A 14,370-nucleotide genomic window follows, 5' to 3' on the forward strand; every position below is an offset into this window, starting at 1 on the left:
GGCTGAAGAGGTTGTAGAAAAAATGCTTTTAAAAGGCTCTTCTGGCGATCCCAGCTGAATTGCCTGATCATCATCAGCTTTTAAAAGCATTTTTTCTACATCTTCAGCCAAAGAGGTTGTAAAAAAATGCTTTTAAAACCTCTGATGATCCCAGCTGAGCCGCGCGATCATCAGAGGCTTTTTTTTTACTTTTAAAAGCATTTTTTCAGCCGAAGAAAAAATGCTTTTAAAAGTTTAAAAAAACCCTCTCATGAGCACGCGGCTCAGCTGGGCATGGAGGCGGGGGGGGGGGGGCAGAGATTTTTGCTACCGGTTCTCCGAACCACCCACCACCATCGCTACTGGATCGGGCGATCAGGTCCGAACCGGAAGCATTTCACCCCTGCTTCAGCCTCCGTGTGTCCTCTTCCTGGCTGCAGAGATTGCCACAGATAACGGCTTCCGTTTTTGGGCTCTGAGCCTCACTTTTTCAGCCTCCAAACGCTCTGTTTGAGAGCCATTCAAGGCTGTGGGGAATCACCAAAGCACATCGCCGCTGATCGCCACCTTCGCGCATCGGGTTTTCGGCCTCTGCACATCGCATTTTAGGCCTCTGTTTTTGTCCTTTGTGCGTCGTATTTTCAGACGGCGAGCGAAGCTACCCCATCCTATACGATTGCCGTGTTTTTGATGCACCGCACATGTGTGTGAGGCACGCGTGAGCGAAGCTATCCCATCCTAAACAATCACAGTGTTTTTGACGCAGCGCGCATGTGCTTCTGGGAGATTCTGGGAGAACCGGTTGTTAAATTATGTCAAGCCCACCTCTGTGTGTTTCCCAATTCATCAAGTGAAAGAAAAAGAATAACAGAGTTGGAAGGGACCTTATAGGTCATCTAGTCCAATTCCCCCCCTGCCACCCAAGCAGAAGACCCCACACCCGTGATGGTAAACCTATGGCACGCGTGCTACAGGTGGCATGCGGAGCCATATCAGTGGGCACCCGAGCCTTGCCCTAGCTCAGCTCCACCATGCATGCACACACCGGCCAGCTAATTTTTGTGCCTTCCGGGCCCACTGGAAGCTGGGAAATGTGCCGTTTCCAGCCTCCGGAGGGCCTCCAGGGAAGGCCGTTTTTGCCCTCCCCAGGCTCCAAGAAAGCCTCTGGAGTCTCAGGAGGGTGAAAAACGGGCCTACTAGGCCCACTGTGCCATCGCATGCCAAAAGCAGGGGGAATGCCCGGGGGGGGGGTTTGTGCACATGTGTGGGGGCGGCACATTGAATTATGGGTGTGGGCACGTATGCTCATGCCCCCCCCCCCCGGCATTCCCCGTTATTGGCACACAACGACAAAAAGGTTAGCCATCACTGCCCTACACCATTTCCGACAGATGGCAGCCCAGTCTCTTCTTGAAAGCTTCCATTGATGAAGCTCCCTCTGAACCTAGTCTAAAATCTATTGGGATTAATATGAGGGAGAGTCGAAAAGTTCTCTCTCTCTCTCTTACCCTCATGTAATATATAATTGTTAACAGGATGTTATGTTTTCCCCTACAAATTCAACATCGGGCCCAGTCTTTTTCAACCTTAGCCACTCTGAAGAAGGGTGGACTTCAACTCCCAGAATTCAACTCCCAGGCTTCAACTCGGCTCCCTCAGCCGGCATGATGACTGGAGAATCCTGGGAGTTGAAGTCCATACATCTTAGACTTGCTAACGTTGAAAAACACTGGTTTAGTTTTGTCCTTCAACAACATGATGAGCTGTGACGATATACCAGCGTCCTTCGGCGGAGACTCTAGAATCGATTCATCGTCCAGTTCTCGGTGTTCGGCCATCTTTGCTGTCTCTTCAACATTCATTTCTTCTTCTTCTTCTAGCCTCTCTTCCACCTCCATCTGCCCAGTTATAAAAACCAGTTTGCTCAAAAAATCGTGACTTTAAGACAATAGTTGGTGGCAGATAAAGCAAATATCCACAGATATGTTTCAATGAGATGTTATAAGATGAGAGAATTTAACTTCTCCTGTCACGGTTCGGAGAAGGTTGAAGCGGATTGCACATCGTACATGGCAAATTCCTATCTAATAATAAGTAATAATAATTAATAAACCATATTATTAAGAAGTAATGATAATAAGAAGTAATATAATAAATAATAATTAATCAACTAAGATGATTAAAGGCCTGGAGATTAAAACATAAGAACGCTTGCAAGATTTGGGTTTGGCTAGTCTAGAGAAAGGAAGGTCTAGGGAGGACATGATAGCAGTACTCCAGTGTTTGAGGGGCAGCCATAGGAGCAGGGGGTCAAATTATTCTGCAAAGCACTTTGATTGGCCCAAAGTCACTCACTCAGCTTTCATGCCTAAAGTGGAACTAGAACTCCCAGTCTCCTGTTGGGGGTGTCACTATGTTGGGGGCACTTGTGCACCCAAGTGCTAAGGCAGGACTTCCCTCAGACCCTCCTTCCTTCCTTCCTTCCTTCCTTCCTTTATTGGCCCAAAGTCATCCAGCCAGCTTTCATGCCTAAGGTGGAACTAGAGCTCCCAGTCTCCTGGTCATTGGCCCAAAGTCACCCAGCCAGCTTTCATGCCTAAGGCAAGACTAGAGCTCCCAATTTCCTGGTCATTTGCCCAAAGTCACCCAGCCAGCTTTCATGCCTAAGGCAAGACTAGAACTCCCAGTTTCCTGGTCATTGGCCCAAAGTCACCCTGTCAGTTTTCATGCCTAAGGTGGAACTAGAACTCCCAGTCTCCTGCTCATTGGCCCAAAGTCACCCAACCAGTTTTCATGCCTAAGGTAGGACTAGAACTCCCAATCTCCTGGTCATTGGCCCAAAGTAACCCAGCCAGCTTTCTTGCCTGAGGAGGGACTAGAACTCCCAGTCTCCTGGTCATTGGCCCAAAGTCACCCAGCCAGTTTTCATGCCTAAGGTAGGACTAGAACTCCCAGTCTCCTGCTCATTGGCCCAAAGTCACCCAACCAGTTTTCATGCCTAAAGTAGGACTAGAACTCCCAGTCTCCTGGTCATTGGCCCAAAGTCACCCAGCCAGCTTTCATGCCTGAGGAGGGACTAGAACTCCCAGTCTCCTGGTCATTGGCCCAAAGTCACCCAGCCAGCTTTCATGCCTGAGGAGGGACTAGAACTCCCAGTCTCCTGCTCATTGGCCCAAAGTCACCCAGCCAGTTTTCATGCCTAAGGTAGGACTAGAACTCCCAGTCTCCTGCTCATTGGCCCAAAGTCACCCAGCCAGCTTTCTTGCCTGAGGAGGGACTAGAACTCCCAGTCTCCTGTTCATTGGCCCAAAGTCACCCAGCCAGTTTTCATGCCTAAGGTAGGACTAGAACTCCCAGTCTCCTGCTCATTGGCCCAAAGTCACCCAGCCAGCTTTCATGCCTGAGGAGGGACTAGAACTCCCAGTCTGCTGGTCATTGGCCACAAGTCACCCAGCCAGCTTTCATGCCTAAGGTGTTGTGGTCCACCAGCAGCCTGCAGAGCTGGCAATGGAGTCGGAGAGCGATGAGGCTAAGGAAGAACATGGGCCAGTCCTGGAAGCTGGGGAAGGCCTGGATGAGGGCTCTGCGTCGGAGGCAGAGGTGGGGTCAGGGCCATCTGGAAGTGATGTGCAGACTCTGGAGCCTCCAGGGGCTGACAGTAGCGAGGCAGAGGAACAGGAGGAGCCTGTTCCTAATGCACGCATGAGAAGAGCTGTCAGAAGGCAAGAGCAGCTAAAGCAAAGAGGATGACTCAGGAGTAGGGCCAAGAGATGATTGGCCCCTCCCATAAGGCTTAAAAGACCAGCAATGGCATTTGGGCTCTTTGCCGGAAAACAACATTGATAGCCTTGTCTTGCTGCATTTATTTCTTGTCGGCGTCTTCTGCTTTTGAACTTTTGCCAAGAAAATCCTTTGTGAATTTGCCTAATTAGACCAAGGTTGGTGATAAGACTGAAGTATTGTGTTATGAAGAATTTGCTTTGATTTAATTTGGACTACGCTGAGAATGAGTTAATTCTCAGCTGTTCTAATAAAGTCTGTTTGTTTTTGAACTGACTGAGTTTACTACTACCTACTTGGGCCTGGGTCACAACATAAGGCGAGATTATAACTCAAGGTCTCCCAGTTTCTAGCCTGATGCTTTAACTATTATACCATCTGGCTCTCTTATCCCTTACCTTGGGTATAGTTTTGACCACTTTCTTCTTTATCCTCCTTCTCTTGAGTTCTCGTGTTGGAATCACTTGGGCAGGAAGGAGTTCCACTTCGTTTTTTATCCTTTTGATTTTCTGAAGGTGTTTTTCAGTCACCTGTAAGAGAGGTTTCAGAGGACAAGTGGAAAAAGTGTATTTTTTTTTTGGTTTGATGGCTAATAACACCACTTTTGGGGGGAGTTTCAAGATAATCCTATTCCACTGCTGGAATGGCCTGGGAATAGGCCAGACATTAACACAATTGAAAATCTATGGAACCGACTAAAGAAACTGGTTAGTCAGAAGCGACCCAGCAAAAAAACCCAGTTAATAGAAGCAATCATTCAATTTTGGTTTCACATTAGAACAGCTGCAGAACTAAAAGACTTGGTTCACTCCATGGGAAGACATTATAAGGCCGCAGTCGCTACTACCGGTTCGCCCAAACCGTCTGAACTAGCTGAATAGCATCATTGCTTGGAAGGACAGAAAGCTAAGTCAACCTTCAGCAAGTTGGGATTCCAAACTGCTGGTAGCCGCCAGTCAGCAGAGGTAGCCTGCAGTACAGGTAGTCTTCCAGTTATGACCCCAATGGAGCCCCAAACTGATGTTGCTAAGTGAAACATTTGTTCCAGTAGCGGGTTGCTACTGGTTTCCCCCAGTTTGGGCGATCCGATAGCGGCAATGGTGAGGTGAGAGCCAACTGGTTCGCTCTGACTGTCCGCTGGGTCCTTCCACCTGCCCCGTTTTTAGCCCAGCTGATAGGCGCGGCAGAGTGTATTGCCGCTCCTCAGCTGTTCTGAAATGGAATGCGGTTAGCTTGTGCGCTAAGCAAACTGGTGGTAACGTCGGTTGAAACCCGCCACTGATTTGTTCGGTGACTTTTGCTCCCTTTTGCGACTTTTCTGGCCGCAGCTGTTAAGCGAATTGTCGCATTTGTTCATTTAGCCACACAGTTGTTAAGTGAACCTGGATTCCCCATTGATTTTGCAGGTCTCAAAAGTTGGTCGCGAGATCCCAGGATACTGCAACCGTCACGAAGGTGAACCAATTGCCGAGCATCTGAATTTTGATTGTGCAACTGTGGAGATGCTGCAATGGTTCGTCAGTGCGAAAAACTGTCCAAAGTTTTTTTCTATGCCGTCGTAACTTTGAATGGTCACTAAGTGAACTATTGTAAATCAAGGACTACCTGTACTGCATTTTAACCAGTGAGCTGCAGTGGTGTAGTGGTTAGAATGCAGTACTGCAGGCTACTTCTGTTGACTGCCAGCTGCTGCCTGCAGTTTGGCAGTTCGAATCTCAGCAGGCTCAAGTTTGACTCAACCTTCTATCCTTCTGAGGTCAGTAAAATGAGGACCCAGACTTTTGGAGGTGCAATAGGCTGACTCTGTAAAACTGCTTAGAGAGGGCTATAAAAGCATGTGGGTTGTGTTTCATTTCCAGGCTAGGTAACATCTTCAGTGGAACTACTACATAGTCTGCAGTGGTGGGTTGCTACCGGTTCGCCCCGGTTCGGGTGAACTGGTAGCAGCAGAGGGTGGCTCTGCCCACCTGCTTGGACGTCATCAAATACGATCTGTGCATGCAAGCGAACCAGTAGCAAAGGTAAATGAAACCCACCCCTGCTAGTCTGGTAACGAAATGTTTGGAAAACAACTCACAAGTTCAGAGAATGAACCTCCATTTTCATTCTACACCCGAGCTACGGATATTTGCCATACCTGTCTGTGCAACAGGTTTTGCTCATCAGCAATCTGCATCTCCAAGGAATGTGCTTGGAGGGCCTTGTAGCGAACATCTTCAGGAGCCAAATAAAGGGCCTTCCATTCTAGGCTGAGGTGGATGGAGCCATTGGGCTTCCCTGCAGGGTCCATGAGGTCAAAGTCTCCTGGAGAGAAGAGGAGGTGGAAAAACAACATCTGGATCTGGAACAACATCTAGTTTTGGAAGTGGTGAATCATAAGACATCCTAAACTTGCTGTCCACTCTAAAGGGAACCTGTCTGGAGCCATCTTTTGCTGTCGCATAGTTGTCATGAATTCTGAAAGAGGGAAGGGAGAAGGAAGCAGATAGACTGGCTACAGGTCAAAATAAAAAGCTTTCTTGTGGGAACCAAGGTCATCCCAACAGGTGGAAGTTGAAGGAGGAGAGGAGTGACCAAGCAGCCCGCCTACTCCTTTAATTGGACGATGTGACCTGTGACATTTGGGGAGGGAAACATTTGCTCTTTGAATTAGGCTAAAACTGCGGGAAACTTGAGAGTTGGTTTTCGCTCGCAGTGCCGATATGATGTATCCAATAAACATGTTCTTTGAGGAATCTACCTGCCTTGGAGCTTTTGATGGATGCGTTACTCGGAACACTGACACCTGCACTGAATTGTCTTGATGTGTCATTTGCTTTCCATGTTGAAGGATCGAGCATGGCTTTCTGGACTCTTCCAGTAAAGATATGGAAACCTCCAACACAAAGAAGCCCTTGTGAGGAAGTTGGGGCTGATATAATGTTTCCCTCTATGATATAATTACAGTGGTTGACCTGAAGGTTTTGAAAGAACCTTCTAGACTTCAATAGGGTCAGTTGACTTATGCCTTTAGTCAAGGCTGCAAAGGACCTTAGAGATGACCTTGGAAGAAGAACCCAAGTCTTAAGAAAAAGGGAATGGTGGAAAGAAATTCAAAATAATCTGCCTTGATTTTGTTGAGTGTAAGATAGGACAGAGCAAACCTTGGTGGGCTTCCAAGAGCACGTTACTTAACCCAACACAATTCCTGGAATTGTACTATCTGTTTCTTGACCAGCCCTCAATCTCAAAGCGCTGAAATCAATAATGAAACTTCTCTGTGTCCCATTTTTACTAGACAAAATCAAGACAAGACTATCTTGAATTTCTTTCTCACCCTGCTTCCAGCCTCTGGACTAACCGATTGCTTCTCCACATCTTTCCTCATCGGCTCTTGTATTCTTTCCTTAAGATCATCTCTAAGACTCGGAAAATTTCTCAACTTTGTAAAAAGAGACCGAGGCTTCCTTTTAGTGTCAGCTTAAAGGATTTAGAGGGACGTGGTGACTCGGTGGCTAAGACGCTGAGCTTGTCGATCGAAAGGTCAGCAGTTCAAGCAGTTCGAATCCCTAGTGCTGTGTAACGGGGGGTGAGCTTCCGTTACTTGTCCCAGCTTTGGCCAACCTAGCAGTTCGAAAGCACGTAAAAAAATGCAAGTAGAAAAATAGGGACCAGCTTTGGTGGGAAGGTAATAGCAATCCGTGCACTTTTGGAATTTAATCATGCCGGCCATATGACCACAGAGACATCTTCCAACAGTGCTGCCTCTTCGGCTTTGAAATGGAGATGTGCACCGCCCCCTAGAGTCGGGAACAACTAGCACATATGTGCGAGGGGAACCTTTAAAGGATTTGGGTGTTCTGCATCGAAAGGTCAATCATCCAACTGAGAGGAGGTGCTCAAAGGTTTAAAGGAAAACCAGGGTCCACCAATTGTTCCATAACTCTTCTAGCCCTCCCCTCGTTGTACCGTCCTTTCCATCCCTTTCCTGGCCATTATAGCTGTGGTTGATGGGAGTTATAACTTATCTAGAGCCCCCCTGTGAATTTTACTGCACCAGTTGTTACCGACTATAGGGGGAGGTGCTCATCTCCATTTCAAGGCCATTGAGCCAGGTGTCCCATTTCCACAACGACGTGGCCAGCATGTCATTACAGAAAGTTCTGGTCTTCCCACCAAAGTGGTACCTATTTATCTACTCACATTTGCATTTGCTTTCGAACTGGGGAGAGGACGGGAGCTCTCCCTGTTGTGTGGAGATCAGGTCTTGAACCTGGGCTGTTGCCTTTCCAGCCCACAAGCTGGAAAGTTTTAATCACTGAGCGATCACTTAACCACTCAGTCTTAATTACTGAACCATCACACCGCTCTAAGCTTCCTGGCGAGCCTCTAAATTGTGGACTATTGTCCTAGATCAGGGGTGTCAAACTCGATTTCATTGAGGGCTGCATCAGGGTTCTGTTTGACCGTGGGCATGGCCAAGGGTGGATGTAGACATAGTGGGCATGGCCAGCTCAACATCACTCATGTTGAGGGCACCTGTGGTGGCCAAGTACTAAAGGAGGACTTCCCTCCCTCACTCTCATCATCTCCTTCCTTCCTTCCCTTCCTCCCTCCCTCCCACCCTCTTTCCTTCCTTCACTCTTCCTTCTCCTTTCTTCTTCCTTCCCCTCTTTCCTTATTTTTCCTTCCTTGCTCTCTTCCCATCTTTCTTTTCTTTGCCTTTCCTCTTTGCCTTTCTCCTTTCCTATCCCTTCTTGCATGATCAAATGCAAAAGGGGAAACATTTCTCCTTTTGTTTTTTGTTTTTTAAGTTTGTTTTGCTAGTCCGCTGCCAGTATAAATGGAGCTGGCGGGGATGCACGCGGCCGCCTTGCGCCCTGTTTTCAGCCATGACAGCCTCCTGCAGCCCTCTGCCAGCAAAAATGGAGCCCGGGGAGGGGGGGGTGCCTTGCGACCACCTTGAGTTCCGTTTTTGCTGGCAGAGGCACCATGTGTTATGTCTCGTCCGATCTCACCACAGCCGGGGTCTTCTTATCTGCTTCCGAACACGGAGGAATGTCCTAGTATGCCTCTCGGCCCCAGCCCTGGCTCCATGCCCAGACAGGCTGAGGAGGAGGAAGTATCTCCAGCCCCCAGCTCTGGCTCCATGCCCAGGCAAACGGAGCAACTAGACCCCTCCCTTTCCTCCACAGCATGTGAGCCTGAGGGAGGTCAATTACCAACAGCTGCAGACTGGAGTGACCCTCGCGTCAGAAGACTTGATAGGCGGAGGCAACAGAAGGAAGGGAGGGGCAGGCCTGGATAAGTGCTGAGTCATGGAGCCACACCCCATGGCCTATATAAAGGATCTGCTTTCTGGCATTCTCTGAGTCAGGCAAAGTCTAAACATATCTTGCTGAAGTCACTTTCTGCCTGCCCTGAGGACTTTGCTAGGACTTTGGCAGAGCTGCAGAGGCACGCCTGATTCGGATTTCCCTGACCCGGCTGTCAGCAGAGGAGTGGGACACAACACCGTGGGCCAGTCCTTTGCTGTTTCCAGGCCGGCCCCACGGGCCAGATCTAAGCACCCCATGGGCCAGATCCTTCCCACAGGCGTTGAGTTTGACACCCCTCTCCTAGATCCAGAAGGGTTTCGCACAGAAGACGGTTCAAGAGAGCAAAGCTAAAATGTATGTAGTATCTTTTGTTGCTCTCACCTTTGATGCTATGCCCATGCGCTAACGGTACCAGTGGGATTTGGGCTTTGCCCAAGTAGCTTCCAGGTTCCTCTTCCTCATCGTCAAACACATAGACCCACAAACTCTCCACGAGCAAATAATGGTGCAGCTCAGGAGTGATGTGCAGAGCAAACGTCTTCACATCTTCAAAGTCGGGGTGGTTGCTCAACGGAGTGATGGGCGTGTCATGATCCGGGAAGGTGAAGAACTGGTACATGGCATATGGGCTGGGCCGTGAGCCAATCCAACGGCTTCTCAAATTGGCACAGCTCTTGATCTGGATGCACAGCTCATTCCGGCTTCCGCCTTCGGTCTTCTAAGAGGGGAAAAAGGAACGGTGGTGATGCAGCTCGGAAGCAGCGATAGTTGTCGAGGTCACAGTTTCTTCAAGTCTGACGATATTCGTTTCTTGCTGCAGGTTTTAATAGGTGGCTTCCTGACTCTGAATAGGAACGCAATAATTATATCCTGTACTGATTCTTTCAGCCTGGCAATGAGCTGCATTTGATCTATGGAAAGAATAGGCTTTTGAGTACTACAGGGAAACAAAGAGGGAGAAGGACAGAGGTGGGATTCAGCCGGTTCAAACCTGTTTAGGTGAACTGGATGATAATTTTACATCTGTGTTGTGTCTGCACCCCCCCCGAGCCGGGCCCCCTGCCAGAAAGTGACTTGGAAAGTGAGGGGGGAAGGGCCATCAGGACTTACCTCGGGAGCACCGGCTTCCCTGGCTCAGCTCCAGGAGCCAGAGGCAGGCCAGGTGGAGGAGATAATAAGGCCTCCGTCCCCTGACTCTTTCCCCCCCCCCCCCCGGGCCATGCCTCCGGACCCAGCTGATGGCAATCAGGCGTGGCTGGACCCTAGGTTTCGTAGGCAGGAGAGGCGGGAACAACAGAAGTAGGGGTGGGGCAGGCCTAGGAAGTGCTGAGTCATGGAGCCACACTCCACAGGATATAAAAACTGCAAGGGCTGCTATGCCTCTTTGTAGCAGGCAAATCAACTGCTTGACTAGAGCTGAAGTACTGTTTGTTGATTCATCGGCGTCGAGGGAGATAACAGAGACACTTGGCAGACGCTTGCTCGTTTGCTGCCAGAGCTGATAGTGCCGGCTAATTAAGCCATCACTTGGACGGAGGCGAGGGGAACAGAACAATCTGATTCTCTGAACCGGTAGTTGCAAGGACTGGCTGGCCCTTCCCACCCTGGCCCAACCCTCCCAGGAGTCTCCATGCAGCCCGTTTAGGATGCCAGGTAAGTGCAGGGCCCACTCGGAGGCTCTGAGAGGGTGAACAACGGGCCTCCTGGAAGTTCTGGAAGTTAGGAAATGGCCTGTTTCCGGCCTCCGGAGGGCCCCCAGAGCATGGGGGAGGCAGTTTTCGCCCTCCTGGAGGCTCAAGGAAAGCCTCCAGTGCCTGGGGAAGGTGAAACACTGGCCTTCCGCAAGTTCCAGAAGTCCAGAAACGGGCCTGTTTCCGGCCACCGGAGGGTCTTCAGAGCCTGGGGGAGGCTATTTTCCCCTCCGAGAGGCTCAAGAAAAACCTCCAGAGCTTGGGGAGGACAAAAACACGCCCTCCTGCCACCATGGTGGAGGAGGCTGAATAGGTCATGCCCACCGAGCAACCTGGCAGAGAATCGGTCGCTAAAATTTTTCAATCCCACTCCTAGAGAGGGGGAACATTGGATGCCAGGGTGGCGCAGTGGTTAGAGCGGAGTACTGCAGGCTACTTCTGCTGCCTGCCGGCTGCCTGCCATTTGGCAGTTCAAATGTCACCAAGCTCAAGGTCAACTCAGCCTTCCATCCTTTCCGAGGTGGGTAAAATGAGGACCCAGGTTGTTGTGGGCAATAGGCTGACTCTGTAAACCGCTTAGAAATGGCTGTAAAGCACTGTGAAGTGGTATAGAAGTCTAAGTGCGATTGCTATTGTTGTTCTCTGTGGATGGAATCTTTGGAATACTTCCAATACCCATAACTTTGAACAATCACTGAACCAAGGGTCATAAATCGAGGACAGAGCAACTCTGGCCAATGCAACCATTTCGGGGGATTCACGAACGGCATTAATCAAGACCTACTTGTACCATGTCAACAGGAGATGCTAAAGGGCCATGTGGCTTGGTGGTAGGGCTAATGTGATTGGGTGGGCATGGCCAACTTTTTTTTTTACTTTTAAAAACATTTTTTCTACAACCTCTTCGGCCGAAGAGGTTGTAAAAAAATGCTTTTAAAAGACTCTGACGATCCCAGCTAAGTTGCCTGATCATCAGAGGGGCTTTTGTTTTCTTTTAAACACATTTTTTTTGCCTTTAAAAGAAAAAAAAAAGCCACTGACGATCAGGCAACTCAGCTGGGATCATCAGAGCCTTTTAAAAGCATTTTTTACAACCTCTTCAGCCGAAGAGGAAATGCTTTTAAAAGGCTCTGATGATCCCAGATGACCCGCGCGATCATCAGAGGCTCTTTTTTTTACTTTTAAAACCATTTTTTCAGCTGAAAAAGAAATGCTTTTAAAAGTAAAAAAAACCCCTCTGATGATCGCACGGCTCAGCTGGGCATGGGGGCGGGGCAGGGATTTTTGCTACCAGTTCTTCGAGCCACCCGCCACCATCGCTACTGGATCAGACGATCCGGTCCGAACCGGGAGCATTTCACCACTAGTCATGTTTCTCAACTTCGGCCATTTTAAGAAGGGTGGACTTCAACTCAGCACAACTGGCTGGGGAATTCTTGGAGTTAAAGTCCACCTATCTTCAAGTGGCCAAGGTTGAGAAATACTACTGTTGGAAGAAATGTCCATCTGGGTTCAGTTCCAAGCGGGGAGAAAGACAGTGGAAACATGGAGACTGCTTGGAAAGATGGCTTAATGGTGGACAGGACCACATGGGTTTGAGATCCTGGGCAAAAAGGCACATGGAGAGAAGATTGTATTTATACACTCTCTTGGGTCCTGCCGTAGAGTTTCCTGTTCCTGTACAAGAAATGTATCCCATCGGCTGTCAGAATCCCAGGAGGCAGGGGTCTTAGCAAACTTTGTAGGCTGTCTGTGTCCCAGGCTTGGTTGAGCTTTGCTGGGTGATGTAATTTTCCCAGGTGCCATGTGGTGAGATGGGTAGAGTATTAATCCTATCATGTCCTGAGGGTCATGTCTTAATCCCATCACCCTGGAGCCGAGGGGATGGGGCAGGGAGTGGGCAGGAAGCTGCTTTGTCTTTAAAAACACATTTCTCTTTTTCTCATCCAGGGAAATATAATATTCTGCCTCTTTAATATTTCCTAGAATATTTCATTCTTCTAAGAGTGGAGTGGTGCTAACTTCCTACACTACTATATAGGGTACTTAGGTAGTGGTGAAATCCACATTTTTTTACTACCGGTTCTGTGGGCGTGGCTTGGTGGGCGTGGCAAGGGAAGGATACTCTAAGATCCCCATTCCCTCCCCACTCCAGGGGAAGGGTATTGCAAAATCTCCATTCCCACCCCACTCTGGGACCAGCCAAGGATGGTATTTGCCGGTTCTGTGAACTACTCAAAATTTCCGCTACTGGTTCTCCAGAATCTGTCAGAACCTGCTGAATTTCACCCCTGTACTTAGGGGAACTTAACTTTTTAAGATAGTTTTTCAAAGTCAATTTTTTTGGCAGAATGACGGATTGAGTTTCCACTAATGGTTTCCTAGTTTGGTTGTGTTTTTGCTTTCTGGCTTATTTGCTCCTTATTTTTAGCATACAAACCAGGGGTGAAATCCAGCAGGTTCTGACAGGTTCTGGAGAACTGGTAGTGGAAATTTTGAATAGTTCGGAGAACTGGTATTTTGAGTAGCGGAAATTTTGAGTAATTTTGAGTACTAGCGGAAATTTTGAGTAATTCTTGAGTAGCAACGGAAATTTTGAATAGTTCGGAGAATCAGCCACCTCCAGCTGGCCCCAGAGTGGGGTGGGAATGGGGATTTTACAGTATCCTTCCCCTGCCACGCCCACCAAGCCACACCACACCACACCACGCCCACCAAGCCACACCCACAGAACCAGTAGTAAAAAAAATTGGATTTCACTACTGATACAAACCAAGAAGGCTTACACGCTGATCACAGATTTGATTTTTGAACAGTAGATCGAAATCCTTTTCCCTTACTCTGTCGCCTTGCGGTTGCCAGCTCTGCGGGGCTACAACTGGAGTTCCTACTGAGAGAGGTGTCCGCGTTTGACTTTGATAGCGGGGCAGCTGCGAAATCTGTTTGAACGGAAAGTGAAGCTTCAACCCGTATTCCAAAAGACCATAATCCTCGCCTTTGGGACCTGGAGGGATAAGGGTAGGGAAGCAGTTGGGAAGAAAGTTACATTTTGGATAGATGAGGTAAAAGTTGGAGCATGATGATGACGACGATGACGACAATAATAATAATAATAATAATAATAATAATAATAATAATAATAATAATAATAATAATAATAATAATATCGCATGGCTGGGCCTGGACGGCTATCAGGTGCAGTCCCTATGGTTATGGGAATGCCGGTCTTCGGATCGGTAGTGGTTTAGCCACCGTGAACCAGCCCAGACATCTACCATCATCAATGATGAGAAGAAATCAACAAAATTCCATACTAGATGGGTCATCGCCCGAGTCAACAAGGACCATGCCAGATGCTATGGCTCCTGGACATCTGCCGAAAAATAGGCTACAGGGCTCAGTTGCTATTGCTGGGGAACCCGGGCGTGCAACTGTAAAGTGACTGGGACAAAAATGCAAAACTTGGAACTTCGTACATCTTAAGAAAGTATTTGGTTGATACCTAGGACGCTGGCAGCAACCCGTATCAACCATCAGCACCAGTCAATGGTATTTGGGATGCCTTATTGAACGTTCAGTTGACTGAGTTTCATGTTTAATGAATAAAGTATAATAATAATACC

General features: G+C 48.4%; 1 protein-coding gene across 1 annotated transcript in view; it reads right to left on the reverse strand.

Annotated features, from left to right (window-relative positions):
• RPGRIP1 (RPGR interacting protein 1) overlaps positions 1–14,370 on the reverse strand; it is a 36,142-nt gene that overhangs the window by 9,142 nt on the left and 12,630 nt on the right. The window contains exons 5-9 of the mRNA XM_058182404.1: positions 13,588–13,751; positions 9,438–9,774; positions 5,897–6,063; positions 4,158–4,289; positions 1,757–1,877 (exon numbers count right to left, since the gene is read on the reverse strand). Coding sequence (XP_058038387.1) covers positions 1,757–1,877; positions 4,158–4,289; positions 5,897–6,063; positions 9,438–9,774; positions 13,588–13,751 — 921 coding nt within the window. The remainder of the gene's footprint in view (positions 1–1,756; positions 1,878–4,157; positions 4,290–5,896; positions 6,064–9,437; positions 9,775–13,587; positions 13,752–14,370) is intronic.

The sequence above is a fragment of the Ahaetulla prasina genome, chromosome 4 (assembly GCF_028640845.1).
Source record: "Ahaetulla prasina isolate Xishuangbanna chromosome 4, ASM2864084v1, whole genome shotgun sequence".
Taxonomy (NCBI): Eukaryota; Metazoa; Chordata; class Lepidosauria; order Squamata; family Colubridae; genus Ahaetulla; species Ahaetulla prasina.